Source organism: Anolis sagrei, chromosome Y (genome assembly GCF_037176765.1).
Source record: "Anolis sagrei isolate rAnoSag1 chromosome Y, rAnoSag1.mat, whole genome shotgun sequence".
NCBI lineage: Eukaryota > Metazoa > Chordata > Lepidosauria > Squamata > Dactyloidae > Anolis > Anolis sagrei.
Window position 1 is genome coordinate 70,362,507 of NC_090035.1, and position 27,948 is coordinate 70,390,454.

Genomic DNA, 27,948 nt, shown 5'->3' on the forward strand with positions numbered 1-27,948 from the left:
GACCAGGGTGGGACAAAGGACTCTTGTCTGCTGGAGCTAGGTGTGAATGTTTCAACTGACGACCTTGATTAGCATTTGATGGCCTGGCAGTGCCTGGGGCAATCTTTTGTTGAGGGGTGATTAGATGTCCTTGTTTGTTTCCTCTGTTGTTTTGCTGTTATAATTTTAGAGTTTTTTTAAAAAAATACTGGTAGCCAGATTTTGTTCATTTTCATGGTTTCCTCCTTTCTGTTGAAATTGTCCACATGCTTATGGATTTCAATGGCTTCTCTGTGTAGTCTGACATAGCGGTTGTCAGAGGGGTCCAGCATTTCTGTGTTCCCAAATAATATGCTGTGTCCAGGTTGGTTCATCAGGTGCTCTGCTATGGCTGACTTCTCTGGTTGAAATAGTCTGCAGTGCCTTTCATGTATTTGAGAACACAGAAATGCTGGACCACTCTAACGACCACCATGTCAGACTACACAGAGAAGCCATTGAAATCCACAAGCATGTGGACAATTTCAACAGAAAGGAGGAAACCATGAAAATGAACAAAATCTGGCTACCAGTATTAAAAATTACAACAGCAAAACAACAGAGAGGAAACAAACAAGGACATCTAATCACCTCTCAACAAAAGATTGCCCCAGGCACTGCCAGGTCATCAAATGCTAATCAAGGTGGTCGGTTGAAACATTCACACCTAGCTCCAACAGATAAGAGTCCTTTGTCCCACCCTGGTCATTCCACAGATATATAAACCCTTTTTCCTAGTTCCAACAGACCTCACTACCTCTGAGGATGCTTGCCATCGATGCAGGCAAAACGTCAGGAGAGAATGCCTCTAGAACATGGCCACATAGCCCGAAAAAACCTACAACAACCCAGCTAGTTTCTTCCTTCGTGTGGCAGTTCTGGGTTCTCCCACATGAGCAGAGGAGGAGATCCAAGGAATTGCCAACACGCCCCTCCTTTCTAAGAAACCCTCCCTTTCCCTCCCCCATCTCCCACTCTATACAAGTAATAAATATTTGGCCGGCCATTGCAACAGCTCGGCTCAGGCACGACTGCGAGAGGCAGGGGTGCAGTGGGGAGGCTGGCCGGTGGGCACTGTGCCGGCGGGGCACAAACAGCGGTAGGAGCCGTCCATGTTGAGACAGCGGCCGCCGGGGCAGAGCCCTTCCATCTCGCTGCATTCGTCAACATCTGCGGGAAAAGGAAGGGAGAAGAGTCAGTTATTTATTTACAGTATTTATATTCCGCCCATCTCACCCCACAGGGGACTCAGGGCGGATTACAATGTACATATACACAGCAAACATTCAATGCCAAAGACACACAACAAATATAGACAGGCACACAGAGGCTATTTAACATTCCAGCTTTTTCATGAGGGTATTCTGGCCACCAGGGGAGCTGTCGCTTCACCGTCTATTTGTGACACTGATCAAGTACTTCCTCATTTTTTTCATGCTTGCTGGAGATTTTTATGGCGTCGTAAATTAGCCTCCGTACCTAAATTTCCTACTTGACAGATGCAACTGTCTTTCGGGCTGCAAAGGTCGACAGCAAGTTACACAAATTAGTCAGAAGCTCACTCCAACCTGGTCTGGCTTCGAACTCATGACCTTTTGGTCAGTAGTGATCTTAATGCAGCTGACTCCCAGCCAGCTGCACCACAGTCCTGGTGCTGTAGCACCAAAAGCTCTCCCCTCCAAATCTCCCACTTATTGTAAAGGCTCTAAAGCTGTCCTGTGTTTCATGGCAAAAAGGCAGAACTGGAGAATCATCTAGTTCAGCATTTCTCAACCTGGGGGTCAGGACCCCTGAGGGAGTCGCAAGGGGGGGGTGTCAGAGGGCTCACTAAAGACCATCAGAAAACACAGTATTTTCTATTGGTCATGGGGGTTCTGTGTGGGAAGTTTGGTCCAATTCTATTGTTGGTGAGGTTCAGAATGCTCTTTGATTGTAGGTGAACTATAACTCCCAGCAACGCCAACTCCCAAATGTCATAGAATCATAGAGTTGAAAGAAACCTCATGGGCCATTCAGTCCAATCCCCTGTCAAGAAGCAGGAAAATATCATTCAAAGCACCCCCAACAGATGGCCATCCAGCCTCTGATGTCAAGATCTATTTCCACCAAACTCCACCAGTGTTTACATTGGGGCATATTGAGTATCTGAGCCAAGTTTGGTCCAGATCCATCATTATTTGAGTCCACAGTGCTCTCTGGATGTAGGTGAACTACAACTCCAAAACTCAAGGTCAGTGCCCACCAAACCCTTCCAGTATCTTCTGTTGGTCACAGGAGTTCTGTGTGCCACGTTTAATTAAATTTCATTGTTGGTGGAGTTTGGAATGCTCTTTGATTGTAGGTGAACTATAAATCCCAGCAACTACAACTCACAAATGACAAAATCAATCCTCCCCCCCCCCCACCAGTATTCAAATTTGGATGTATCGGGTATTTGTCCCAGTGAATGAAAATATATTCTGCATATCAGATATTTACATGACGACCACACTGCATCTGGCTGTGAGGAGACAGTCAGATGCCAGTCTGGTCCTACCTGTTTGGCTTGGTTCTCACCTGTGCAGATCATTCGAGTGGGGTCCAAACGGTAGCCCTCATAACAATCACAGGTGAAGCCATCTGCTACGCGAACACAGTGGCCATTTTCGCAGCCACTCAGGATCCCACACTCCTCAGACTGGAGACCTCCAAAGCTTTCAAAGGGACCTGGTGGAGACAGGTGAGGAAGTGACGACCAGAAGGAAGCAGCTTCCGCCCCTAACCCAGCTGGTCACACCAAGGTAAGTTTCACTACGAAACCCTCCAATTTGCCCAACCCACATGCTTGGCTTAGGCTTCCACCAGGACTGGACACCTCCTTAACATTATTTGGTAGCACAGAGTTGGGCAACCCTCAGATTTTGGGAGGCCATTTTCTTCACCAAGACCCCAGTTTGAGTAAATGTGTGACCCAGCTCAGTGACATCACTACAAAGGGCTAAAGGACAGCCCCTTATGCTCTTCCTAGAAAAAAAAATACAAAACTAAACATGGTGGGCAGACTTAGGGTCTTATCACATTGGGATATAATCACTTTTTATCAGTATGCATCCCATATTTTTCAGGACTGAAAGCATACTATTAAAACAGCTTCATTGGCTGCCGATAAGTTGCCGAGGCAAATTCAAGGTGCAGGTAATGACCTATAAAGCCCTAAACCAGGGGTCCTCAAACTACGGCCCGGTGGCCAGATACAGCCCTCCAAGGTCATTTACCTGCCCCTCGCTCGGGTCAACCTAAGTCTGAAATGACTTGAAAGCATACAACAACAACAACAACAATCCTATCTCATCAGCCAAAACCAGGTCCACACTTCCCATTGAAATACTAACAAATTTATATTTGTTAAAATTGTTCTTCATTTTAATTATTGTATTGTTTTTAATTCATTTTTTTTTTGCATTACGAATAAGATAAGCGCAGTGTGCATAGGAATTCATTCATTTTTTTTTCCTAATTATAATCCGACCCTCCAACAGATTGAAAGACTGTGACCTGGCCCTCTGTTCAAAAAGTTTGAGGACCCCTGCCCTAAACGGTTTGGGCCCTGTCTGTCTTTGCGATCCCATTTCCATCTATGAACCGGCATGAACTCTAAGATCCTCCGGGGAGGCCCTCCTCTCGCTCCCACCTCCGTCACAAGCACGGTTGGTGGGGACGAGAGAGAGGGCCTTCTCTGTGGTGGCTCCCCACCTCTAGAACGCCCCTCCAAGGGAAATAAGACAGACCCTATCCCTCCCTTGGTGGTTTCAACAACTCTTCGAGAGTGACCAGTGCTAGCTCAGCCCAGACACTGTCCGGACATGACCTAGCCCCCTATTTATTACCCTGGTCATTCTCCTAACAGGCTTCTGGAAATAGCCCATCCCCGCTTTTGTTGTTTACTTATTACAGTACTGTACCCAAATGCCGGTCCCATCTTATTTCAATTTGTATCAGTCTTGACCCAGCCTTTTTAATTGTCCTGACCCATTCCTTTTCCATGCCCTAAAAATAGACATGAAGAGCAGGTGGGATTTTTTTCTTTTAATATTGATGTGTTGTTGGGTAATTCCATGCTGATGTTGCTGTTACTGTTATTTTTTGTTCATGTTGTGACTCTGTATGTTTTGATGTTGTTGCTTGGAAACCGCCCTGTGTCCTCCCGATGAGAGCGGCAAATAAATAAATAAATAAATAAATAATAATAATTATTATTCTATTGAGATGCATACTCTCCTCATCACATCTAATTCTTATGAGTCTTATGATTTGAAAATACTGTGCTTTGACTCATTACACCACAGAAGGCTGGCTCTTCCCAATCCATTCAAAACACCCCTTACATCACTCTATGACCTTCTAAAAAGTATAATTGCTGATGGAATATATACAGATTTTCCTTATTTATTTACTGTATTTGTATAATTCCCAGATGTCCTCAGAAGCACTTTAACTATTCATTGGATTGTGCTCCCTTCACTTTTTTTAAAACCCTCCTATCAGATTACATTTGGCCCGGCCATAGGTTTTTAAATCTTTGTATGTTATTGTTTACTAGCTGTCCCCTGCCACGCGTTGCTGTGGCCCACATGGAGGTTCTGTTTGGGAGGTTTGGCCCAATTCTATCGTTGGTGGGGTTCAGAATGCTCTGTGATTGTAGGTGAACTATAAATCCCAGCAACTACAACTCCCAAATGACAAGATTCTATTTTCCCCAAACTCCACCAGTGTTCACATTTGGGCATATTGAGTACTCATGCCAAGTTTGGTCCAGATCCATCATTGTTTGAGTCCACAGTGATCTCTGGATATAGGTGAACTACAACTCCAGAACCAAAGGATACTGCCCACTAGTATTTTCTGTTGGTCATGGGAGAACTGTGTGCCAAGTTTGGTTCAATTCCATCATTGGTGGGGTTCAGAATGTTCTTTGATTGTAGGTGAACTATAAATCCCAGCAACTACAACACCCAAATGACAAAATCAGTTTTTTTGAGTGAAGGACATATATTGGGTTGTTAGATGTCTTGTGTCCAAATTTGGTGTCAATTCCCCCAGTGGTTTTTGAGTTCTGTGAATACCACAAACGAACATTACATTTTTATTTATATAGATATGTGATTTATATTAATTTGTATTGTTTTTTGTTTATTGATTTTTTGTTTTAATTATGTGTTGTCGGGCTTGGCCTCATGTAAGCCGCTCCGAGTCCCTTGGGGAGATGGTGGCAGGGTATAAATAAAGTATTATTATTATTATTACTATTAGTATATCGCCCTTCTCAGCCAACCAGCAACTCAAGGCTGTCCTTTCACACACAAAAACAGTGTTTCAGCAACAAAAGACTCAGTAGTATTTCAGAAAACATGATTAGAATTCCACTTGCAAATAATCACTTTCTGTGACACTTTGCAGACAGATACTGATGGAATACCGACAGGACGGGGTGAAAGTCATGTGATGGGACCCATTTGAAATCATTCTCAAACAGTATCAGAAACAGAGTATTTCCTAATGTGATGAAGTCCTTAGAATTATACTAAGGACTTCATCACTAAGGAATTATCTAAGCACTAATGCACTGTTTACTTTATGTAGAATCTCATCTGGACTCACCATAGTCTTCACTGGCACGGCCTGGACGTTCAGGATAGGAACCCCCACCGCTACGTGGTGGATAGTACAATTCCGCTTCAGGGGGGCTGCGGGGCCGGTATCCCCCCCGAGTGTGCTCTGGTGGTTCCTCTCGATGCCGACTGCCATAAGGAAGGTCTTCAAAGTCTGTGGCCTCGTAGGGCGAGGGGCCATAGAGAGAGTCTCGGGGGAAAGGGTCATAATCAGGAAGTCGAGGAGGAGGGCGAGGTGGAGGGGCGAAGATCTCGGGGCCGTAGGGCAAGAAGTCGCCACCGCCGTATTCAAAGGGAAGCCCCAAGCCTCCTGGAGGCACGGGCCCATAGCTAGGGGGGCGGAGGACATTGCATAGGGCTTCAAAGTCATCTGTGAAAGGAAAAGCGAAAATGTGGATCAAGTCAAAGGGAAATAGGTAGATTCTTGTTCTAGAACTGGGTGTAATTCTAGACATAATAATAATAATAATAATAATAATAATAATAATAAACCTTTATTTATACCCCACTACCATCTCCCGCAGGACTCGGTGTGGCTCACAAGAGGCCGAGCCCAAAATACATCAGAACAAAAACACAGCCACAACAATACAATATGACAATAAATAACTCATAGTAAAGCAAAAACAAAATATCATGACGCAATTTAAAAACCTGGCAAGGCCAAATGTAATGATTTTTTTAAAAAAAAAATGCTGGGCATGTCCAGGTGAAGAAGGATGGATATTTTGGGGGTAAGTGGGTGTGCAGACAATTCTAACTCTCTTGTAAAGTGCATTTGGGACATATTGCTTGGGATTCCTTAATCTGGGAAGGCACACTGGAACATCTATGTTTTCAAGCTCCTTCTGAAGACATGCCTGATGTCCTTGGGGAGGGAGTTCCGGAGTCATGGGGCCACCACCGAGAAGGCCCTGTCCCTCGTTCCCACCAATCGCACTTGCGATGCATAAAAATTGGCCCCAAAAGTTCCTTTGGGGCCAAATGATAACACATTGCATAAGCTTTATTAGTGGGTGTGACGAATTTCCCTATGTTAGAAGACCAGGGTTAGCTCAGAAATAGGCTCAATAGCTGGCATTCATTTTGTATGGAAGCAGGAGGCAGCCATTTTAGGTTAGAGACATTTCTCTTCCCTTCCTTAATTCAGAGCCGCGTTACGCAACTAGTGTATTGTTGGGTCCCAGCTATCATACTTTTGCCCAAATTCATTCCAACATTGTTGGATATTTGGGGCACCTGGGCTGGAATGCATTCTCTTAGCTCAAGACCATAGAAGGTGGGCTACCAAAAATTATATATTGCTGAAGCACACAAAGCCAATAAAATGCACAGTTAACACACCTTCCTTCTCTATAGCTATAAGAAATTTCCAAGCAGGTTAGCACCAGAAAAAAAATCACTCATCAGTCATATACGTTCCCAGACTTCATATATGTTCATATACGTTCCCTTCATATACGTTCCCAGACTTACACTGCAAAGCCAATGCAAAAGAAGTATGTAGCGAAGTCTCTAATACAAATTACTGTATATACTCAAGTACAGTATAAGCCGACCAAGATATAAGCTGAGGCACCTAATTTTACCACAAAAAACTTGAAAAACGTATTGACTCGAGTATAAGCTGAGGGTGAGAAATGCAGCTGCTACTGCTAATCATCAGTACGTTAAATGTTTTTGAGTATTTACATAAAACTGCAATTTAAGATAAGACTGTCTAACTCTGATTAAATCATTATTCTAACTTTCTTCAATGTAAATGTGATTACGTATCCTTCCGATAATAATAATAAAAAGGGTAAAATAATAAATGTAACAAAAATAATAGAACAGTAAAATAATATAAATGTAATAATAATAATAATAATAATAATAATAATAATAAATGCAAAGTAATAAATGTAATAAAAATAATAGCGTTAATAATGGAAATTTAATAATAATAGATTAAAATAATAAATGTAATAATAATAATAAAAAGAGTAAAATGATAAATGTAATAAAAATAATAGAACAGTAAAATAATGTAAATGTAATAATAATAATAATAATAATAATAATAATAATAATAAATAATGCAAAATGATAAATGTAATAAAAATAATAGGGTTAATAATTAATAATGGAAATTTAATAATAACAGTAATAATAGAGTAAAATAATAAATCTAATAAAACCATAAATAGATTAAAAAATAAATGTAATAATAATAAAAAGAGTAAAATAATACATGTAATAAAATAATATAAAATGAAATAATGGAAATGTAATAATAATAATAATAATAAATAGTGTAAAATAATAAATGTAAAAAAAATACTAATAACAGAGTAATACAATAAATAACCTTGACTCGGGTGTAAGCCGAGGGGAACTTTTTCAGCCTAAAAAAATAGGCTGAAAAACTAAGATTATACTTGAGTATATACAATAATTCTTTCATGCCATTAGATGGTGGTTCAAATTTGCTCTCCCAAAGACATCTGCCTTGTGGCAGTGGCTGAGTTCACTTACTAAAAGCACCAATTGCCACCTGCATTTAGTATTCTGGAAGGATCTTTCAGGCTTAGGTATGGGCTCTTCCTCCTACCTTATCCAAAGCACAAAGCCTAGCTGGTACTAATTGCAGGTCTCCTCTACATACCTGAGTCACGAGCGGGACATAGCGCACAATCCATGCTCCAGGCTTCCCCATATAGGCAGCAGCATTCTGTGTAGGTGACCTGGCGTTCCAGGTGAGGTCGGCTGCACACCAGGTCAGGCCCCACTTCCTGCCAGCACACAGCCAGGTTGTCATCTGGGAAGAGGGAGAAAGCAGCAGGATGAGAAAAGAACAGAGGAACCCAAGAGGAAATCACTCAGTGTGATCTTTCCCTCTTCCACCCGAGTCATAGAGGATGGATTTCTCTTAGGGAAATACTTCTATTTTCTTTGAGTATTCCAGGGACTTGTATTGTCCCCCCCCCCTCCACAGTGCCCAAAGCTCTCTCAACAACTTAATTACAAGTCCATAAATCCATCTCATAGGACCATTCCATAATTCAATAAGTGGGCAGAAAACGAATGATGCTTTGATGTAACTCCATGTTGTTGTGTGCCGTCAAGTTGTTTCATATTCTGGAGACCCTGTCACAAAGTTTTCCTGGGCAAGACTGGTTCTGAGGAAGTTTGCCTTTGCCTTCCTTGGAGACTGAGAGAGAGTGACTTGCCTAAGATCATCCAGTGGGTTTCCATGGCCAATCAGGGAATCAAATGTTCGCCCATGATTGGTCTACAGAGCCATAGTTCCTATTGTTCTGTGCCTAAAAATAGCTTCTGGAAGGCCAAAGTTTGCCCATGCCTGGTCTACAGAGCCATAGTTGCTGTAGTTGTGTGCCTTCAAGTAGCTTCTGGAGTGCCAAAGTTTGCCCATGCCTGGCCTACAGAACCATAGTTGATGTTGTTGTGTAACTAAAAATAGCTTCTGGGGAGACAAAGTTTGCCCATGCCTGTTCTACGGAGCCATAGTGCTTTTTTGTTTTTGTTTTTGTTGTGTCAGGAGTGACTACAAGTAGCTCCTGGTGTGAGAGAATTGGCCGTCTGCAAGGACATTGCCCAGGGGAGGCCTAGATGATTTGATGTTTTTATCATCCTTGTGGGAGGCTTCTCTCATGTCCCCGCATGAGGAGCTGGAGCTGATAGAGGGAGCTCATCTGCCTTTCCCTGGATTCGAACCTGCGACCTGCTGGTCTTCAGTCCTGCCGGCACAGGGGTTTAACCCACTGCACCACCGGGGGCCACCATGGTGCTGGCCTTGACCTATAAAACCCTAAACGGCTCCAACCCAGCATACCTGTTCAAACATATCTCCCTCTACGAACTCCCAAGGACCTTAAGATCGTCTGGAGAGGCCCTGCTCTCGGTCCCACAGCCATCACAGTTGCATTTGGTGGGAACAAGAGACAGGGCCTTCTTGGTGATGGCCCCTCGGCTGTGGAACTCCCTCCCTAATGAGATCAGATCTGCCCTCTCCCACATGACCTTCTGGAAGAAGCTCGGACCCTGGTTATGGGACCAAGCATTAGCAGAATAGATGGTTTTAACCGACTGTTTTTAGCTGATGGCAACGGATTGAAGATGGTTTTAATGGACTGTTTGAGCTGATGGCAATGGATTGATTTGGAAGATGACGTGAAATGGCAAACTGTTTTAATATATTTATAATTGTTTTTAATGTAGGTTAAATGTATTTTATGTTTGTTTATTGTTTGGCACCGAATGGTGCCTGTTGGTAGCTGTCCTGAGTCCCTCTTTGGAAGCGAGAAGGACAGGATCGAAATCTATATAAATACAAATGTAATGTTCGTTTGTGGGATTAACATAACTCAAAAACCACTAGACGAATTGACACGTAATTTGGACACAATACACGTAACAGTCCAAAAAGTGTCCATCACCCCTAAAAACACACACACCCCCAGTGAAACAGACTTAAAACCTCCCAAAATAACCATGTATACATACACATACACTCATATACATATACACATGCACACATTCACACACACACACACATATAATATATACACAAACAGACACATATATACACACATACATATACATACACACATATATACATGTACACATGCTCACATAAATGCACACATACATATATACATATACACATGCACACACATACATACACACAAATACACAAATATATACACCCATACACACACACACACACACACAAATATATATACAAACACATAAACACATATATACACACACAAAACACATATACACAGACTGCGCCACAGCCATGCATTGCAGGGGACGACTAGTGATTCTAGTAAATACATAAATAAATAGTTGCTCTTGTTTTGTGCCTTCAAGTAGCTTCTGATTGATGACAACCCTAAGGTCAGCCGATCACAGAGTTTTCTGAGGCTGACAGTGACTTGCCCAAGGTCACACAGTGGGGTTTCCACGGCTGAGTAGGAAATCGAACCCTGATCTCCAGAGTCATAACCCAACTCGCTATGCCACGCTGACTCTCCACCCAGATGCAAAATGATGACGCTGGCATTGAGATTTTCCAAGATCCTCCTGGGATCTCATCGCCGCTCTAAACAATGTAGAATGGAAGAAGAAGAGGAAGAGGAAGGACAGGCATGGGTTTCTGGTGACTCACCCAAGCTTTGGCTCTCATTGGTGACACAACGGTGCTGGGAGGCATCAAGAATTAGTGGGGCGGCACAGGAGCAGTAGTAGGACCCAATGGTGTTGATGCAGCGCCCTCCTATGCAAGGCTCGGTCTCCTCATCAAGACATTCATCATTATCTGGGGACAAAAAAAAGACCTGTCCTTTTTCTCAGGGTCCCAAGCAAAAGGAAGCCAGGTGGGACCAACAAAGCCAACAGAAGGGGATGTTTACAAAGTGAGGGTCTATTGCCCCAATGCTAATACTCCCTTTCTCATTCTAGATGAGCTTGCTTAGCTGGGCTCCTGTCACCAGGCAGCTGGCTTGAAGAGTCCTTGTTAGCATTTTGGCCAAACATTAACAGCTGTCCAGTGACACAGTGATTTGCATTACCGACCCTGCCAGATATTTCTTACATTCGCTTGGCAGTCAAAGGCTGGGAACGGACCGGGGGAGTGAATTTTCCACTGTTACTAACCTGCTTGCATCATTCTCACAGCTAGTGGGAAGATGGTGAATCACACTTGGGGCACTTTGATTTTCTGTATTTGTTTCCACAGACTTGAGACTCTTCCAGAGGCCTTGGACTGGGAAACAGTACACCCCAAACCAAGGATCCCCTAGAGCAGTGGTTCTCAACCTTTCTAATGCTGTGACCCCTAAATATGGTTCCTCATGTTGTGGTGACCCCCAACCATAAAATTATTTTCGTTGCGCCTTTATAACTGTAATTTTGCTACTGTTACGAATCGTAATGTAAATATCTGATATGCAGGAGGTGTTCATTGTTACAAATTCAACATAATTCAAGCATTGTGATCAATCAGAAAAAATATGTTTTGGGGAATATGGAAAACGGATGATGGGATTTGCAGTACCTTCAACCGATTCAGCTCTGACTTCCACAGACCACTGAAACCTTCACAAATTACAGAACTGGAGCAAACCTGGGACACAGAACTCCCATGTCAAACAGAAAATACTGGAGGGGCTTGGGAGGAATTGACAATGATTTAGACATGTAGTTCACTTACATCCGGAGAGCACTGTGAACCCAAACAATGATGGATCCGGACCTCTGGTGAAGCCAGGTGAGGGAGTCTTCGTGCAAGGCCAGGCCTCGAGCAGAACCCCCATTGCCTGGCTCTCGCCCTCGCCGGTCAGCAAGGTTGCAAGCCAGGCAAGGGTGGCTCCACTTGAGGCCTGGCCTGGCGCAAAGCCCCCCTCACAACCCTGCCAGCCAGCAAGCGGGGAGAGCCAGGTGAGGGAGGCTTCGTGCAAGGCCAGGTCTCAAGCGGAGCCCCCCCTTGCCTGGCTGTTGACCTCACCAACCAGCAGGCAAGGGAGGCTTCGCCCAGCCATTTTGAGTAGGTGAAGGGGGGGGGGGCAAAGGAGGCGGCCTCGCGACCCCTCCGAATTGACCAAACGACCCCCCTGGGGGTCGTGATCCCCAGGTTGAGAACTGCTGCCCTATAGCCATTATGGTAGGACCCAGGTCTATCATGGGTTGTGAAGAGCTTAGGATGCTACTCTGATGTGTGCCATCCATCGCATCATTTACAATTAATAAAACCTATGCTATGATAGTGTCCAGCACCAAATGAACTCTTGAGGAGTCAGTAACTACACCCAGTTCCATTACAAAACAGTGAGTCCTAGGGGAGGAAAAAGAAGGGCATCCAAATGACTTACCAATGCACTCTAGGTGTTGCATTTCATAGTAGTAGCCATTGGGGCAATAGCAGGAGTAACCAGGGCTCTTGTTTACGCAGACACCACCTTTGCAAACCTGAGTGTTAAAGAGCGTGCACTCATCTACATCTATGATGGGGGGGAAAAGGAATGGATCAAAAAAGGGAATCTCATGATTTAAATGTGACTATATATTTTAGTTTGGTTTATAAACTGCTTATTTTATGATATTTATATTTATTGTTGATGTATTTGGTCTGTTGTTTGTATGTTTTTAAGATGTTGTAAGCTACTTTGGGTCCCGTATGGGGGGAAAGTGGAGTATAAATAATAATAATAATAATAATAATAATAATAATAATAATAATAATACTTTATTTATACCCCGCTCCATCTCCCCCAGGGGACTCGGTGTGGCTTACATGAGGCCACGCCCATCAATACAGTACACACAATCTAACACAAAAACATAATAGAACCATTTTTTTAACATAAAATGCAAAACCAATATAATAAACGACACAACAATATAAAATCAAACATTAAAAACACAGAAGATTTCACTGGGCAGGGCCAAATTCAAGGATAAAATTTTAAAACACTGGGAGATAGGACAATGTAAATTATAAGGAGGAGGATCCGGGAATGAGGAGGATTTAATTGCACAAACTGTAAAATAAAGTGCTTCTAAGGACATTTTGTGCAAAGTTTGGTCAGGGAGTATCTTACATTCAATCACTGAAGGCACATTGGAATAACCAGGATTTCAGAAAGAAAGATTGATGATGATGATGACGATGATGACGATTATTATTATTTGTGCTGTCTGTGAAAGAGTCTGTAGACAGAACGTGTTTTCTGAATGCCCAACGGGACACCGGGGATGCCTCGGCTGAGAGGCCTTTTGGATTTCCCCACACAAACTTCTTTTAAAGACTTAGAAAGTTTAACAAAGTTTTTATTGTTGATTAAATCTTCAATAAACCAAACAAATACTTCAAGGCTTTGAATCAACTGGTGGCTTGCTTAAATCTTGTCCACAAGGGACAGGCAACTTTCTTCATAAACTGTTTCTTCCTTCTACAAGGGAAATCCTTGACCCCTCCCTGGGCAATTTGACTTAAGCTCTGCTGGCATGGGCCCCTACACCCGGTCCAAATTGCTTTATGGCTGCCGCGAGTGGTCCTTACCAAACAGAGTCCTTTAGTAGATTTCCAAGAGGAAGGCTTTCAATTCCCAGCAAAGGCTGGCTGTAAAACTGTGGAGCTGTATTTCTCCAGCAAAGAGCTGGCTGTAGAGTTGTGGAACTAAATTCCCCAACAAAGGCTATGCTGTAGTTCTCTGTAGAGCCGTGGGACTGGATCCCCCCAGCAACGTTGTAAAAGATGAAGCTTTCTACAGGTGGAACTGATTCACGTCCTGTACAAAAGGCTTCTCTGTGTGAACTGAACTAGAGGTCCCCCTTTTCCCTCCTTAACCCCAAAAAAGGGGAGGAACTTAAGAACATAATGATAATTGATGGGCCATTGGCCCTATGATAGCTAACCAAGGGAAGCCACCTTATTGCAAAATGCATGGAACTTTGGAATACATGCAAACACTCAATAGAAAGGAAAAGAAGTTGGAGCTCCTGGTACAGCCGTACCAGCACATTATTATTATTTTACTGACAGAAAACCACAGTATGTCACAGCAAATGAGATCTATATGCTGGATTTCGTATCACAAATTATTATTATTATTATTATTATTATTTTATTATTAGAAACACAACAAGATTAGTATACAGCAAACAAGATCACTCTGCTAGTTGTTGTATCGGATCACATGTCGGATACTTCCCAAGTGTCTTGGACTGTGTGATGTATTGGTAAATAATATGTGTAGAGTGGCCTTTTGCAGCTGACAGATGGTAATTTTGTCAGCGCCGATTGTGTTTAAGTGCAGGCCAAAGTCTTTAGGCACTGCACCCAGTGTGTCGATCACTATTGGGACCACTTTTATTGGTGTATTATTATTATTATTATTATTATTATTATTATTAAAAACCCAACCCGCCGCTACAAGGAAGTCATCCCCGATTCCCTCCCAAGAATAATCCCAGACTTCATGTTGTGTGACTGAGTGCATAACACATACTCACATCATGGCAATTCCTACCTGCAACAGCACTTCCAGCAATGGGGGCAGCATAGCCTTTACCATGAGGGCACAAGGCCTGGAATTCCACTGGGGAGAAAGAAGGTAAAGATTTACCAGATGCCACACACCTCATCCAGCATTGTCTATATGGCAACCCCAAGTAAGCTCACCCTCCCACAAAATTATTTGGCAAATTCTGCTGATAACACCCCTGATAACTAAATATGACAATTTTGGAAGGCTATGTGTGCTACAGTCCTGTGCACAATTAAGGCAATCTGGCCAGTGAGAGAGCTGAATCATTCTGGAGGATGAAGATAGTACTTCCTTCTCCATGGGTATCTGGCCTTACCTGTCCCTGGGGAAGGGCACACCTGGATGAGGCAGTCAATACCCCAGCCATGGCCAAGGCTGCAGCAACACTCTTGACGTGTAGCGTTCCAAGACAAGACATTTTCGCAAGCTTGTGCTGCGTCGGGGTCGTAGTAGCACTCGCGGCGAAGGCTGTCACCAGTTGCGGAGGGACGGGACTCAGGCCGCGAAGCTTCGGGGCGCCTGGGTATGGCTGGGGGACGTGCTGGAAGACAAAGTCTCTGAAAATGAGCACTGTGTTGAGGAAACGGCTTTGGAATTGCCCTGGGTTGAGTAGTAATTAACTTAATTAGTACTAGAAGCACAACATTCTTGCTGGGCTCCGATATTTCACAACTGAGTTTCCTGACTGTCAGAAAACCTGTTTTTCAATCTGAAATGAATAATTGTGAGTATTATATCTGTTGGGTTTCATTCCTAGACTGCACAAGAGTCTTGTGTCATCAAGTCTCCAGTCCTCAATGAGTAGCAAGACTAGAGATAGGATTAAGCTGAGGGATTCAATTCCCCCACTTTACCATGCAAGTTTCCCAAAAGAGCGTTGTCAACCACTGTGTCCTTCCCCCTGTAAGGGAACTTTGGGTTCAAAAATATTTATTGGAGTAAAAGAAATGCATTCTGGATAGAAAAGGTCTTGCACCTAACTAGCTTACTAAGTCTCATCTTCTAAGAAAGGTAAAAGGGCAAAAAGTAAAAAAAAAATCCATGCAGCTAAATTTTGCCTTAAGAGGGAGGCAAAATGTGCATCTTCAGTGGAAGGAAAGAAAGGCAGAAGAGACAATGGAGGCAAATGGCCACATGGCCAGCCCAGGGTAATAAAAATACCTTTTTTTTAAAAAGGAAGTCTCTTGTGTCATCAAGTCTCCAGTCCTCAATGGTTTCCAATCCCAACTTTACCATGCAAGTTTCCCAAAAGGGCTTTGTCAGCCACTGTCTCCTCCCTCTGTGAGGGAACTTCCTTTTTTTAAAAAGGTGTTTTTATTGCCCTGGGCTGGCCATGTGGCCATTTGCCTCCATTGTCTCTTCTGCCTTTCCTCCTTCCTTCCACTGAGGATGCACATTTTGCCTCTCTCTTAAGGCAAAATGTAGCTGCATGGATTTTTTGACTTTTTATTTTTTTTATCTGTCTTAGAAGATGAGACTTAGTAAGCTAGTTAGCTCCAAGACCTTTTATGTCTAGAATGTATTTCTTTTACTTTAATAAATATTTTTGAACCTAAAGTTCTGACTCTGCAATCCTGTACCATCCTAATTTATTTATTTATTTATTTATTTATTTATTTATGACATTTATATGCTGCCCTTCTCATCCCGAAGGGGAATCAGAACAGCTTACAAAGTATATATACATACAATATATTATATTATTAGCATAGTACAATATCAGTATTAAATATTACTATATTGTACTATCCCATTATATTGTAATATTATTAGTAATATTACATGTAATACAAATATATAATTATAACATTATAATATCATATTATTATTAGTATTAGATTGCACTACAATATTAATAAATATCATTTGTATATACAATCTATTACCGTGGTTCTCAACCTTCTTAATGTCACGACCCCTTAATACAGTTCCTCATGTTGTGGTGACCCCCAACCATGAAATTATTGTTGTTGCTACTTCGTAACTGCAACTTTGCTACTGTTATAATGTAAATATCTGATATGCAGGATGTATTTTCATTTAGTCATTCACTGGACCAAATTTGACAGAAATACTCAATACGCCCAAATCTAAATACTAATGGGGTTGGGGAGATTTATTTTGTCACTTGGGAGTTATAGTTGCTGGGATTTATAGTTCACCTACAATCAAAGAGGATTCTAAACTCCACCAATGATGGAATTGAACTAAACTTGGTTCACAGAACTCCCATGACCAACAGAAAATACTGGAACGGTTTGTGGGCATTGACCTTAAGTTTGGGAGTTGTAGTTCACCACATCCAGAGAGCACAGTGGACTCAAACAATGATGGATCTGGACCAAACCTGGCATGAATACTCAATATACCCAAATGTGAACACAGATGAAGTTTGGGGAAAATCAAACTTGACATTTGGAAATTGTAGTTGCTGAGACTTATAGTTTGCCTACAATAAAAGAGCATTCTGAACCCCAACAATGGTAGAATTGGGCCAAACCTCCCACACAGAACCCCCATGACCAACAGAAAATACTGTGTTTTCCGATGGTCTTTGGCGACCACTCTGAAACCCCCTCATGACCCCCCCAGGGGTCCCGACCCCCAGGTTGAGAAACACTGATCTATTATATTATATTATATTATTAGAATAGCACAGGAGAAAGGTGGAACTGTCCGCTATCCTAAGGAATAGAAGCTTATCCCAACTCATCACAAGAGTTTATAAAGTTTGTTTATGGTTGTTGTTGTTCATTCGTTCAGTCGTCTCCGACTCTTCGTGACCTCATGGACCAGCCCACGCCAGAGCTCCCTGTCGGCCATTACCACCCCCAGCTCCCTCAAGGTCAAGGTCAAGGTTGTTTATGGTACTCTGCTATATTTATGGTGGTTATGAAGTTTGTGTATGGTACTCTGCTATATTGACGGTGGAGTTATTTTTTGAGCCTCACAGCTCAGATTCCCCAACAATCTCCATTGTTAATATGGACACAGTTTGACCTAACCCAACATCAGTGACTTCTTTCATTGTGGAAAGATAGATCTTCATGATCTTTGAAGACCCTTGCCAAATTTAGTGGTGGGTTCTCGACTCTACCACAATCAACCCATCTTCTCTCACCCCTTGGTCCATTTCATGGTTCTTCACTGAACCCTTCACTCCAGCTGTGCCCAGCTATGTCTTTTGAAGGTTGCCCAGCCTGCCCTCCAACCTCCCTTCCTCTCACCAGCACCCGGCAAAGCAACACAGCGTCCAGTCATAGGGTCAAATTCTTCTCCAGCCCGTGGACAAATGCAGAGGAAGGAGCCTTCTACGTTCTCACATGGCGCAGCTCCACACACCCCTTGCATCGTCTCACACTCATTGGTGTCTGTGAGGTAGAGAAGGAGAAAAATATGGGAGTAATAAATAGGGAGAGATCCATCACTGGACATCTGGTACTATCTCCTCCTTTCCTCCCAACCTCTTCAGCACCAGTATGCAATAATAACCCACTCGGCCCCTTGTGCCCTATAAAAGTGCCTCCTGCATGCCCTTCTCTCCCTTCCTTGCCAACCACCACCACATACCTAGGCAGGTCCGCCCGTCCCTGGTGCTGTCGTAACCTTGGTCACAGATGCATTGGAAGGAACCTGGCAGATTCTGGCAGACAGCATGGGCCCCACATGCAGAAGTGTTCCTGCACTCATCCACATCTGCAACACATCAGGGCTGGAATTTACTTAGGGCATATATATGGCTAAAGTTACACAATGTCTGTGGGGGCAAAATGTCAACATTGGGCACTGGATGGGCTCTGGGAATAGGGAAAACAGCTGCACAGACTAATAATAATAATAATAATAATAACAATAACAATAATAATAATCTATGTAAATAAAAATGTAATGTTCGTTTGTGGGATTAACATAACTCAAAAGCCACTGGACGAATTGACACCAAATTTGGACACAATACACCTATCAGGCCAACGAGTGACCATCACTCAAAAAACACTGGAAAACACAGCGAAAGGGACTTAAAAAGCCGAAAAAGCAAAAAGACGCTAAAGCACATGAGCAAAACCACATATATACGCAAGCACATATATATATACACATACACACACACAAAACACATCTACACAGACTGGGCCACAGCAACGCGTGGCAGGGGACAGCTAGTAATCTATATAAATAAAAATGTAATTTTTTGTGGGATTAACATAACTCAAAAACCACTGAACAAATAGACACCAAATTTGGACACAATACACCTATCAGGCCAACAAGTGACCATCATTCATAACCGCCGCCTCCCCCCCCCAAAAAAAAACAGTGGAAAGGACTTAAAAAACTAAAAAGCTAAATGATGAAAAGCTAAATGATGATACAGAAAAAAGAAGGAAGTGGGAGGGAAGGAAGGAAGGGGAGAAAGAAAGGAAGAAAGAAAGAGGGAGGGAAACAAAGAAGGAAAGAGAGAAGGAAGCATGGGAGCAAAGAGTGAAGGAAGGAAGGAAATAAGTAGAGAAAGAAGAAAGGAGAGAAAGGAGAAGAAAAGGAAAAGGGGGAAGGAAGGAAAGAGGTAGAGAAGGAAGAAAGGAGAGGAGGAAAGAAAAAAGGGAAGGAAAGAGGGAGCGAAGGAAGGAGGGAAAGAAGGAGAGAAAGAGGGAAGGAAAGAAGGAAGGATGGAAGTAAAAAGCGAAGGAAGGAAGGAAGGAGGTAGAGAAGGAAAAAGGAAAAAAGAGGAAGGGAAGGAAAGAGAGAAAGAAAGATGGAAGCAAAAAGGGAAGGAAGGAAGGAAGGAAGGCAGACAAGAGGTAGACAGAAAGGAGAGAAAGGAGAAGAAAAGAAAAAGGGGGAAGGAAGGAAAGAGGTAGAGAAGGAAGGAAGGAGAGAGGGAAAGAAGAAAAGGGAAGGAAGGAAAGAAGGAGTGAAGGAAAGAGGGAAAGAAGGAGAGAAAGAAGGAGGGAAGGTTAGCCACAGCAATGCATGGTGGGTACAGCTAGTAATAATAATAATACAATTTATTTATATTCCGCTCTTCTCCCGAGTACCCGTTGGGGAGATGGTGGCAGGGTATAAATAAAGATTATTATTATTATTATTATTATTATTATTATTATTATTATTATTTTGTGCCCATCCCCCTTACTTACCTATGCAGTCCCCAGCAGCTGTGGCTTGGTACCCAGTCTGGCAACTAGCCACACAGTGGTAAGAGCCCAGAGTGTTCTCACAACGTTTCTCCCCACATAGGGCAGCCCCATATTCCTGGCATTCGTTGATGTCTGTAAGGAAGAAGCCACCAGTGTGGGTGGTGGGAATGGGGGTGAATAGGAAGCTCAAAGAAATGGCAGGACGTTCTGAGTAGATGTTCTTCTCAAGTGGAAAGAGGTTCATATGACACATGGTTTGTGTGTGGCAGCATGGGGACATACACATGCATTTTAACATGTGCAGTAGCAGGAAGCAAACCCCTTTGCAACTCCAACCAGGCAGCGGCAGGCTTACTTCCAATGACAGAGGGCTGCATTGGCAGCCTTGGACTCATGGGAAAAAATCATGGTATTTCCAGAAGAGATGCTAAGATTTGTCAGCCCTCACACTACAAATGAAGGGGGGCATGAGGGGCAAATACCCAGAAAGGTGAGACTCACCATTGCAGTCTCCTGTAGCACCAGTTCGATAGCCTGTTGGGCACTGGGCCACACAACGATAAGAGCCGACAGAGTTCTCACAGCGCTGCGCCCCACAGAGGGCTGCCCCATACTCTTGGCATTCATCAATATCTACAAGGATGACATTAAAGACAACCTCGGTATTCTCTTAGCACAGGAAAGGTTGCAGGAAAGGGAGGCTCCCAAACATACACATGTCTCAGAGTAGCATGTTAGCTTCCAAGGCCAGCCTATGATGTTTTTTAAATCTTGTGCTGTTGGGTGAGGCTGGAAGAATGCCAATGCCTAGGATCCTTGTGCCCTGGTCATGATAGGTTGGGCAGAAGCTCCCCTTCCATTTTTAGTAATGTCTCCTGTGCCATTAGTTGGGAGCCCCTCCCTCCAGCAACAATATAGTAACATATAATACTAATGTTGTGTTATGCTAATAATATAATATATTGTATATGCATATAATATTGATCATAATATTATAATGTAATGCAATATAATACTAATAATAATACAGTATATTTGTATATTATACATTACATATAATGTTACTAATAATATTGTGCTACAGTGGTATAGTACAATATAGTAATATATAATACTAATATTGTGTTATGCTAATAATATAATATAATATATTATTTTTACATATAATATTGATCATAATATTATAATGTAATTATAATCCTTTCTTGGAAAGATGCCCATCTGTCAGTAGTGCTTTGATTGTTGGACTAGATGACATTTGGGATCTCTTTCAGCTCCATGATTGTATGAAACTACAGAGAGCTGCTTTTTCAAGATTCTGGAGTGCATCTGCTCCTCACCTTCACAAGAAGCCTTGTTGGAGCTGCTGCGGGTGCCAGGGGGGCAGTAGCAATCAAAAGAGCCCTCAGTGTTGGCACAGTGCCCACCAGTACATGCAGTGCCACTCTGGCATTCATCGATGTCTGTTTGGGAGGGGGAAGGGAGAGAAACAGAGCATAGGTACACAGCATGACAAAAGGCTGAATCCCAAATAGCCCTGCACTTGAGAACACGGGCCCCATCCAAATAATCCAGAACCACCTACCACCCGATGCTCACACCCTTCCCCTTGCCCCATGAGGTCCTTACCCACACAGGAAGCCCCATTGGAAGAGATAGTGAATCCCTGGGAACATAGGCAGGTGTAAGAGCCCTCCGTGTTGAGGCATTCTCCCCGCGGGAAGCAAAAGTCTCCCTCCAGGCATTCATTAATATCTGGTAGTGCAGACAGACAAGTGGGAAGGTGGAAAGAGAATGAGAAGGAAAGGGGTTGGAAGTGGGGAGAGGAAGGAGGTTAAAGAACAGACAGGGTGCATTCCCCACCTATGAAGGCAAACTTGCCTAGTTTCCAACAGACCTCTCAACCTCTGCGGATGCTGTCATAGATGTGGGTGAAATGTCAGGAAAGAATAGGTTCTTGTGGGTTTTTTTCGGGCTATAGAGCCATGTTCTAGAGGCATTTCTCCTGACGTTTCGCCTGCATCTATGGCAAGCATCCTCAGAGGTAGGAAAGAATGCTTCTGGAACATGGCCATACAGCTCGGAAAACTCACAGCAACCCATCTACAAAGGTCACACTTCTCATCCACTTCAACTGGCTCAACAATAGGAATTACATGGAAGGAGAGGAACTCAAATCCTCAAACCTAGTGCAACAAACACCAACAAAGAGGGAGGGACGGAAGGCAGAATCTCTAACAGGCACACCACACACAAGATGGAGAACAAAGGCCAAACAACAAGGTCTGGCCCAAGGCAAGGTTGTGAGGGAATCAGAACACACACGCCCTCACCCACACAAAGCCAGGGAGTGGGAAGCTAACACTGTATTTTATATCTTGCCTTTGCTAATATATATATATAATTTATTAAAGATTTCTATTGCTGCCACCAATTTATTATTTTAACAGGCCACCTCCTTCAACTGGAATGTTGAAAAAGCCACACGAAGACTTCAGTGAAAACGAAAAAGGAAAATGTTGTTTATTTTGAACAGTCAATATGCGTAATGGTTTCAAATAACTTGTCAGGCTTTACATCTTACAGAGGATGGTACTTTTATCTTGAGTTTCTTAAAACAAAGTTCCACACACGGAAATCCAAACAGAATCTTTTAAACCTTTCGAATCTCCCTTCCTCTCACAGCACTCTAAACACTATAGAGGCCTATTAATTATTATTCTCAAAGAGGTATCGTTAAACCACAAACAGTTCCCAAACTCCCTCCCTCCCTCCCTTCCCTCCCTCCCTCCCTCCCTCCCTCCTTCCTTCCTTCCTTCCTTCCTTCCTTCCTTCCTTCCTTCCCCCTTCAAACTCTTGATTGTCTTTCCCTCCACTAAATTCCTAACTGATAAAAAAAGGGCTGCCTCAGCATCTTCTCTCCATTCTGACTCCGCCTATCTCCAGTTGCTGAGCTTTCCCCTCCAATTTCATGAGCCAATCAGACTGTATTCCTGGCTATGAGGCTGTCTGTTTGCTCCTCCCCTCAGCTCTCCTTAGCTTTAGCAAGTCAGGTCTTGTTTCTGACTATTGCACCAACCCTTTAAGGTAGGTCAATTCCTTACACCTAGGGTGCTAAATCCACCCACTGGAATGTACTTTCCACCCTCAAATAGCCATAGCTCCCTCTGGCTTCAGCACTCACCCACACAGGATGAGCCCGTCCCCTCTGTCCGATAGCCCCGGTTGCACTGGCAGCGGAAAGAGCCCTCCGTGTTGAAGCAGCGTCCTTGGGAGCCACAGGGCGTTCCCGTCGAACACTCGTCAATGTCTGTAGAAGAGAGTTGGGGCCATCAGAGAGAGAAGGGCTCTGGGTTTATCCTCCCTAAAACCCTCTCTGTAAATCCTCCATCCAGTTTCTCACCCAAGCACTGGTTCTCAGTAAGGCTGGCCCGGAATCCAGTAGGGCAGAGGCAGCGATAGCCACCTGGCACATTCTCACAGCGCCCAGTGCCACACGGCGGAGGGGTCTGTTGGCATTCATCCACATCTGCGGACATGCAGAGGGCAAAGACGGAGAGTTATTCAACAGGTGGTCAAAGATGGAGAGGTACATCATAAAGGTCCACCTAAATTCTAACACCATCCCTCCAACCCTGAAAGATCCATCCCTGAATTGGATAGAGAAGAAAACATGTTCTACATGTGACCACAATCCTTGCCATTGAGGCCACACTTCCAGGCTGGGCCAAGGAAATGGAGTGGCATTTGGTAGCAGAAATACGGGGCAATCGCTTCTGCTGTCTCTTGCAATGCCTGACACCATTGTAAACATGCTTACCAACACACTGTGTCCCTTGTGGACTGGGCTGATACCCAATCGGGCAAGTGCAGCGGTACCCGCCTGGGGCATTCTCGCAGCGGCCTGGCTGGCAAATGGGAGGGCTCTCCCGGCATTCATCCACATCTGCAGAAGCACAACATAAATGGCAGCTTCTTCCCCTTCCACTGCTTTTTCCCCAAGCTCCCAATCCCCTTGTTGGGGGAGGCATGCCAGTGGTCTGTAAGCTGGGGGATAGGCTTACATTCCAGGGAAGGAAAAGGCTGCAGTATCAGAATAACCCAGAAGACTCCCACCCTAGAGACATCCATGCAACCTTCATGACAGAGGAAAGGGTGCAACGCTCTCACCCAAACATTCTGTTCCAGTGGGGCCAGGTTGGTAGCCTGTAGGGCAGGCACAACGGTAAGAGCCTGGTGAATTATGGCAGCGCCCACGGGCACATGGCGGTGGACTCTGGGCGCATTCATCAATATCTGTAATGAGGAAAAGAGAAGAGGATCAGGAATGCAAAAGAGCTAAAGCAAAGATGGGGGGAAACCTGGCCTATAAATTCCACTTCCACAGCTCCCCCAAGCCACCCCTCTAAAAAACTTCACCCCATTTTATGGTGATTCCCAGCCAAAAATAGTGCCGAATGTCCCCAGATCAATCCCAATACAGCACTTTAGGTCACTCATCCCATCAAAATCCCTCAAAGCAAAATCCCATCTGAAAAATCAGTGAAAATAGTTGAAGAGAAGTAATGTGACATCCCTTCTACTGTATACAGATGCACTAGTAAGGACCAGCATGTGATCATGGGGTGAAAATCAGTTCACCATTTCCTCAATGCCCAATCCACATATTGTAGTAGTAGTACTACTAGTATTAGTAATTATAGGTAAAGGTAAAGGTAGTAGTAGTAGTAGTAATAGTAATAATAATAATAATAATATTTATTATTTATTTGCTTTATTTCTATACCGCATTTTTCAGCCCTTAACAGGCGACTCAATGCGGTTTACATGGTACAATTATCAAACAGTGTCAGTGCAATTAAAACATAACAATGCAACAAACAGGATCAACAGCATCAATCCACAACAGTTAACAATCAACAAGACAGAACAACAAAACAGACATAACATAACGCCTCAGTTGAAATCAGATCCGTTCTCATAATCCTTGTGCCATTCCTATGTTCCATTTACCGTCTTCCTATAATTGGTTGCACTGCTTAACCAAACGCTTGTTCATAAAGCCAGGTCTTAACCATTCTCTGAAACGTCAGCAGCGAAGGTGCCTGTCTGATGTCTGCTGGTAGGGCATTCCATAGCCGAGGGGCCACCACTGAGAAGGCCCTGTCTCTCGTCCCCGCCAAGCGCGCCTGTGACGCAGGCGGGATCGAGAGCAGGGCCTTCCCAGACGATCTTAATGTTCTGATCGGTTCATAGGTGGAGATGCGTTCGGAGAGGTAAGCAGGGCCAGAACCGTAATAGGTAAAGGTAGTAGTAATAATAATAATAATAATAATAATAGGTAAAGGTAATAATAATAATAATAATAGGTAAAGGTAGTAGTAGTAGTAATAATAATAATAATAATAATAATAATAATAATAATAATAAGTAAAAGTAAAGGTTTTCCCCTTGACATTAAGTCTAGTCATGTCTGGGAGTTGGTACTCATCTCCATTTCTAAGCCAAAGAGCCAGTGTTGTCCATAGACACCTCCAAGGTCATGTGGCTGGCATGACTGCATGGAAGGCTGTTACCTTCCTGTCGGAGCGGTACCTATTGCTCTACTCACATTTGCATGTTTTTGAACTCTAGGTTGGCAGAAGCTGGGGCTGACAGTAGAAGCTCATGCCGTTCCCCGGATTTGAACCTATGACCTTTCAGTCAACAAGTTTAGCAGCTCAGTGGTTTAACCCACTGTGCAACCGGAGGCTCCAATAACAACAACAACAACAATAAATAACAACAACCATAGTAATAGTCATAATCATAACCCTAAACTGATTCCTAAATTTTCTTCCAGACAAAACCACCTTGCAGCTCTTCACACAGTTTCCATGTTGCTTTCCTTTTCAAGGGACTGTGGTTCAATTGTATTTGACATAGTTTGCTATTTATCTCTCCACAGAACACTAACCAAAAATGCAAAGCAGGGGAAGGAACAGCTATGCCATTCCTCTGTGTCTCTCAAAACTTGGTACCCCTTACCTCGGCATTCAAAGCCAACTGGATCAAGTTGATAGCCACTGGGGCAGGAGCAGCTGAAAGAGCCAGGTGTGTTGTAACAGCGTCCATTGGCACAGGGTGGAGGTGTTTTGGCACACTCATCAATGTCTGGAGGGGAATGAAGGAAAGTAAACAGGCAAGCAGCGAGCCACCATGAGACAAAAGTAGGCAAAGAGGCAAGCTAAACACTTTTAGATAGGGGTTCCCAAGGGGTGAGGGTCTCTGTGCCCATGCAGAACATACCATGGCACTCTGCGCCAGATGGGTCAGCCTGGTAGCCGGCCCGGCACCTGCAGCTGAAGCTGCCCACTGAATTCTCACAGCGGCCACCAGCACAGGGACGAGGGCTGCGTCGGCATTCATCCACATCTGGAGGAGAGGAAAAGTGAAAAGGCTGAGGGTTAAATGTCGGAATTCAACCCCATAGTGCCAAAGATTCAAGTCCTCAATGAGGAGCAGATAGTTAGTATAGACTACGGGTTTCCCTTCCTCCATGTCTCCTGTATGACAGTTGGAATGTAATTAATTTCTTCTCTCCTCTCTGTTTCTGTTCTCATTCTGATTGTTTTAAAATGAATAATTTTCTACTAGAAGCCTTTTGAATCTGACTTTAGTCTTTTATATCTGAGTATGTTCTGTGTGCTTTGAGATTTCTCTCTGCTTGTGTGTCAGGAGAGATGTAGCAATTGAGTTTTTCCCTCTCTTGAAACCTTAGAAGCGACGCGTGTTAGAGTAGCTCAGACCCAGTTCCTGATTATTAAGAAATGCAGTTATTTCTTGTTATTGTAAATAAACCTTTTGTGATCTTTTTAAGATTGGACTCTGCATGTTTGCCTCTTAAGCTCTCAATTCTTTACAGCCACATCACACGGCACTTCACACTTTGCTAGATGTGAGCTGAATGCTCAAGTTTTAGTATCCTGATTGTTTTTGGATGTTCTGCTGTATATTTTAGGATAGTTTTCCTGGAGAAACTCCTGGCAATGCCCATCTTGGAGCTGATGCACAACTTTTAGTGTCCTATTTCTTTTTGGATGCTCTGCTGTATATTTTAGGATAGTTTTCTCAAAGAAACTCCTGGCAATGTCCATCTTGGAGCTGATGCTCAACTTTTAGTACCCTGTTTCTTTTTGGATGCTCTGCTGTATATTTTAGGATAGTTTTCCTGGAGAAACTCCTGGCAATGCCCATCTTGGAGCTAATGCTCAACTTTTAGTATCCTGTTTCTTTTTGGATGCTCTGCTGTATATTTTAGGATAGTTTTCTCAAAGAAACTCCTGGCAATGCACATCTTGTGTTGAATGAAATACTAACTTGGGATGGCCAACAAGTTTTACCTGCACCCAGCCTGCCAAACTCCCCACCCCTCAATATTTGGTTTCTCAAACTGGCCAGCTCTCTTTAGCCCTCCAAACTACTGGTACTTGGTGTTCCCCAGAAATATTCTCCACTAAGCCCATCTCTGAGTATGTGCAGAGTGTCCTTCCAATTCAATCAGTAGCTGTGGATGTCAAGACAGTTTGAATGATGGCAACTCCTCAAAGGCATTGTGCCTAGAGGAGCGCCTTCCAAGCTTCCCTTTTCACTTGCCTCCTTGCCCAACTCACCGACGCAGTGGGTGCCTTGAGGGCTCAGCCAATAGCCACGCTCACAGACACAAGTGTAGCCACCCTGGCGAGGGATGCAACGCCCTGGACCGCACACCTGGGGACGTCTCTCGCACACACCTTGGCCAGCCACTGGAGGAAGAAAGAACGTCACCACTTGGTTGTTTTCTGGGGATCCTATATCTTGCCCCAAACCACCATGCTGCTCTTATTTTTGCCCTGCCAATGGAACCAACCCAGATGGAGATGATAACCAGGCCTCACTCCACCTACCTGGCACAGAAGGCTCGGGGGGTACAGCTGGTACAGTGGGCACAGGCCAGGGAGGTTGGCGGCCCTGCAGGGAAGTAGGCAAGGGAGTCCAGCGAACTGTGAAGGAAAGGAGACATCTGGCATGAAGGTGGGTAGTGTTGGAGTTCAGCCTGTGGTTGTGTTT

The 27,948-nt window shown here is 43.6% G+C and overlaps 1 protein-coding gene across 1 annotated transcript in view; it reads right to left on the minus strand.

The window, feature by feature from the left end:
* Positions 1-308: 308 nt before the first annotated feature.
* Positions 309-27,948, minus strand: part of LOC137095340 (latent-transforming growth factor beta-binding protein 4-like) — a 93,552-nt gene continuing 65,912 nt past the window's right edge. Inside the window, 22 exon segments of the mRNA XM_067461876.1 lie at positions 309-1,188; positions 2,575-2,724; positions 5,656-6,036; positions 8,314-8,466; positions 10,843-10,992; positions 12,545-12,673; positions 14,705-14,773; positions 15,039-15,263; positions 17,950-18,093; positions 18,293-18,418; positions 19,861-19,992; positions 20,362-20,493; positions 21,201-21,323; positions 21,490-21,615; positions 23,045-23,170; positions 23,264-23,389; positions 23,681-23,806; positions 24,031-24,156; positions 25,888-26,013; positions 26,149-26,274; positions 27,513-27,644; positions 27,786-27,881. Of these exon segments, the coding sequence (XP_067317977.1) occupies positions 1,040-1,188; positions 2,575-2,724; positions 5,656-6,036; positions 8,314-8,466; positions 10,843-10,992; positions 12,545-12,673; positions 14,705-14,773; positions 15,039-15,263; positions 17,950-18,093; positions 18,293-18,418; positions 19,861-19,992; positions 20,362-20,493; positions 21,201-21,323; positions 21,490-21,615; positions 23,045-23,170; positions 23,264-23,389; positions 23,681-23,806; positions 24,031-24,156; positions 25,888-26,013; positions 26,149-26,274; positions 27,513-27,644; positions 27,786-27,881 (3,173 nt within the window). The 3' untranslated portion in view covers positions 309-1,039.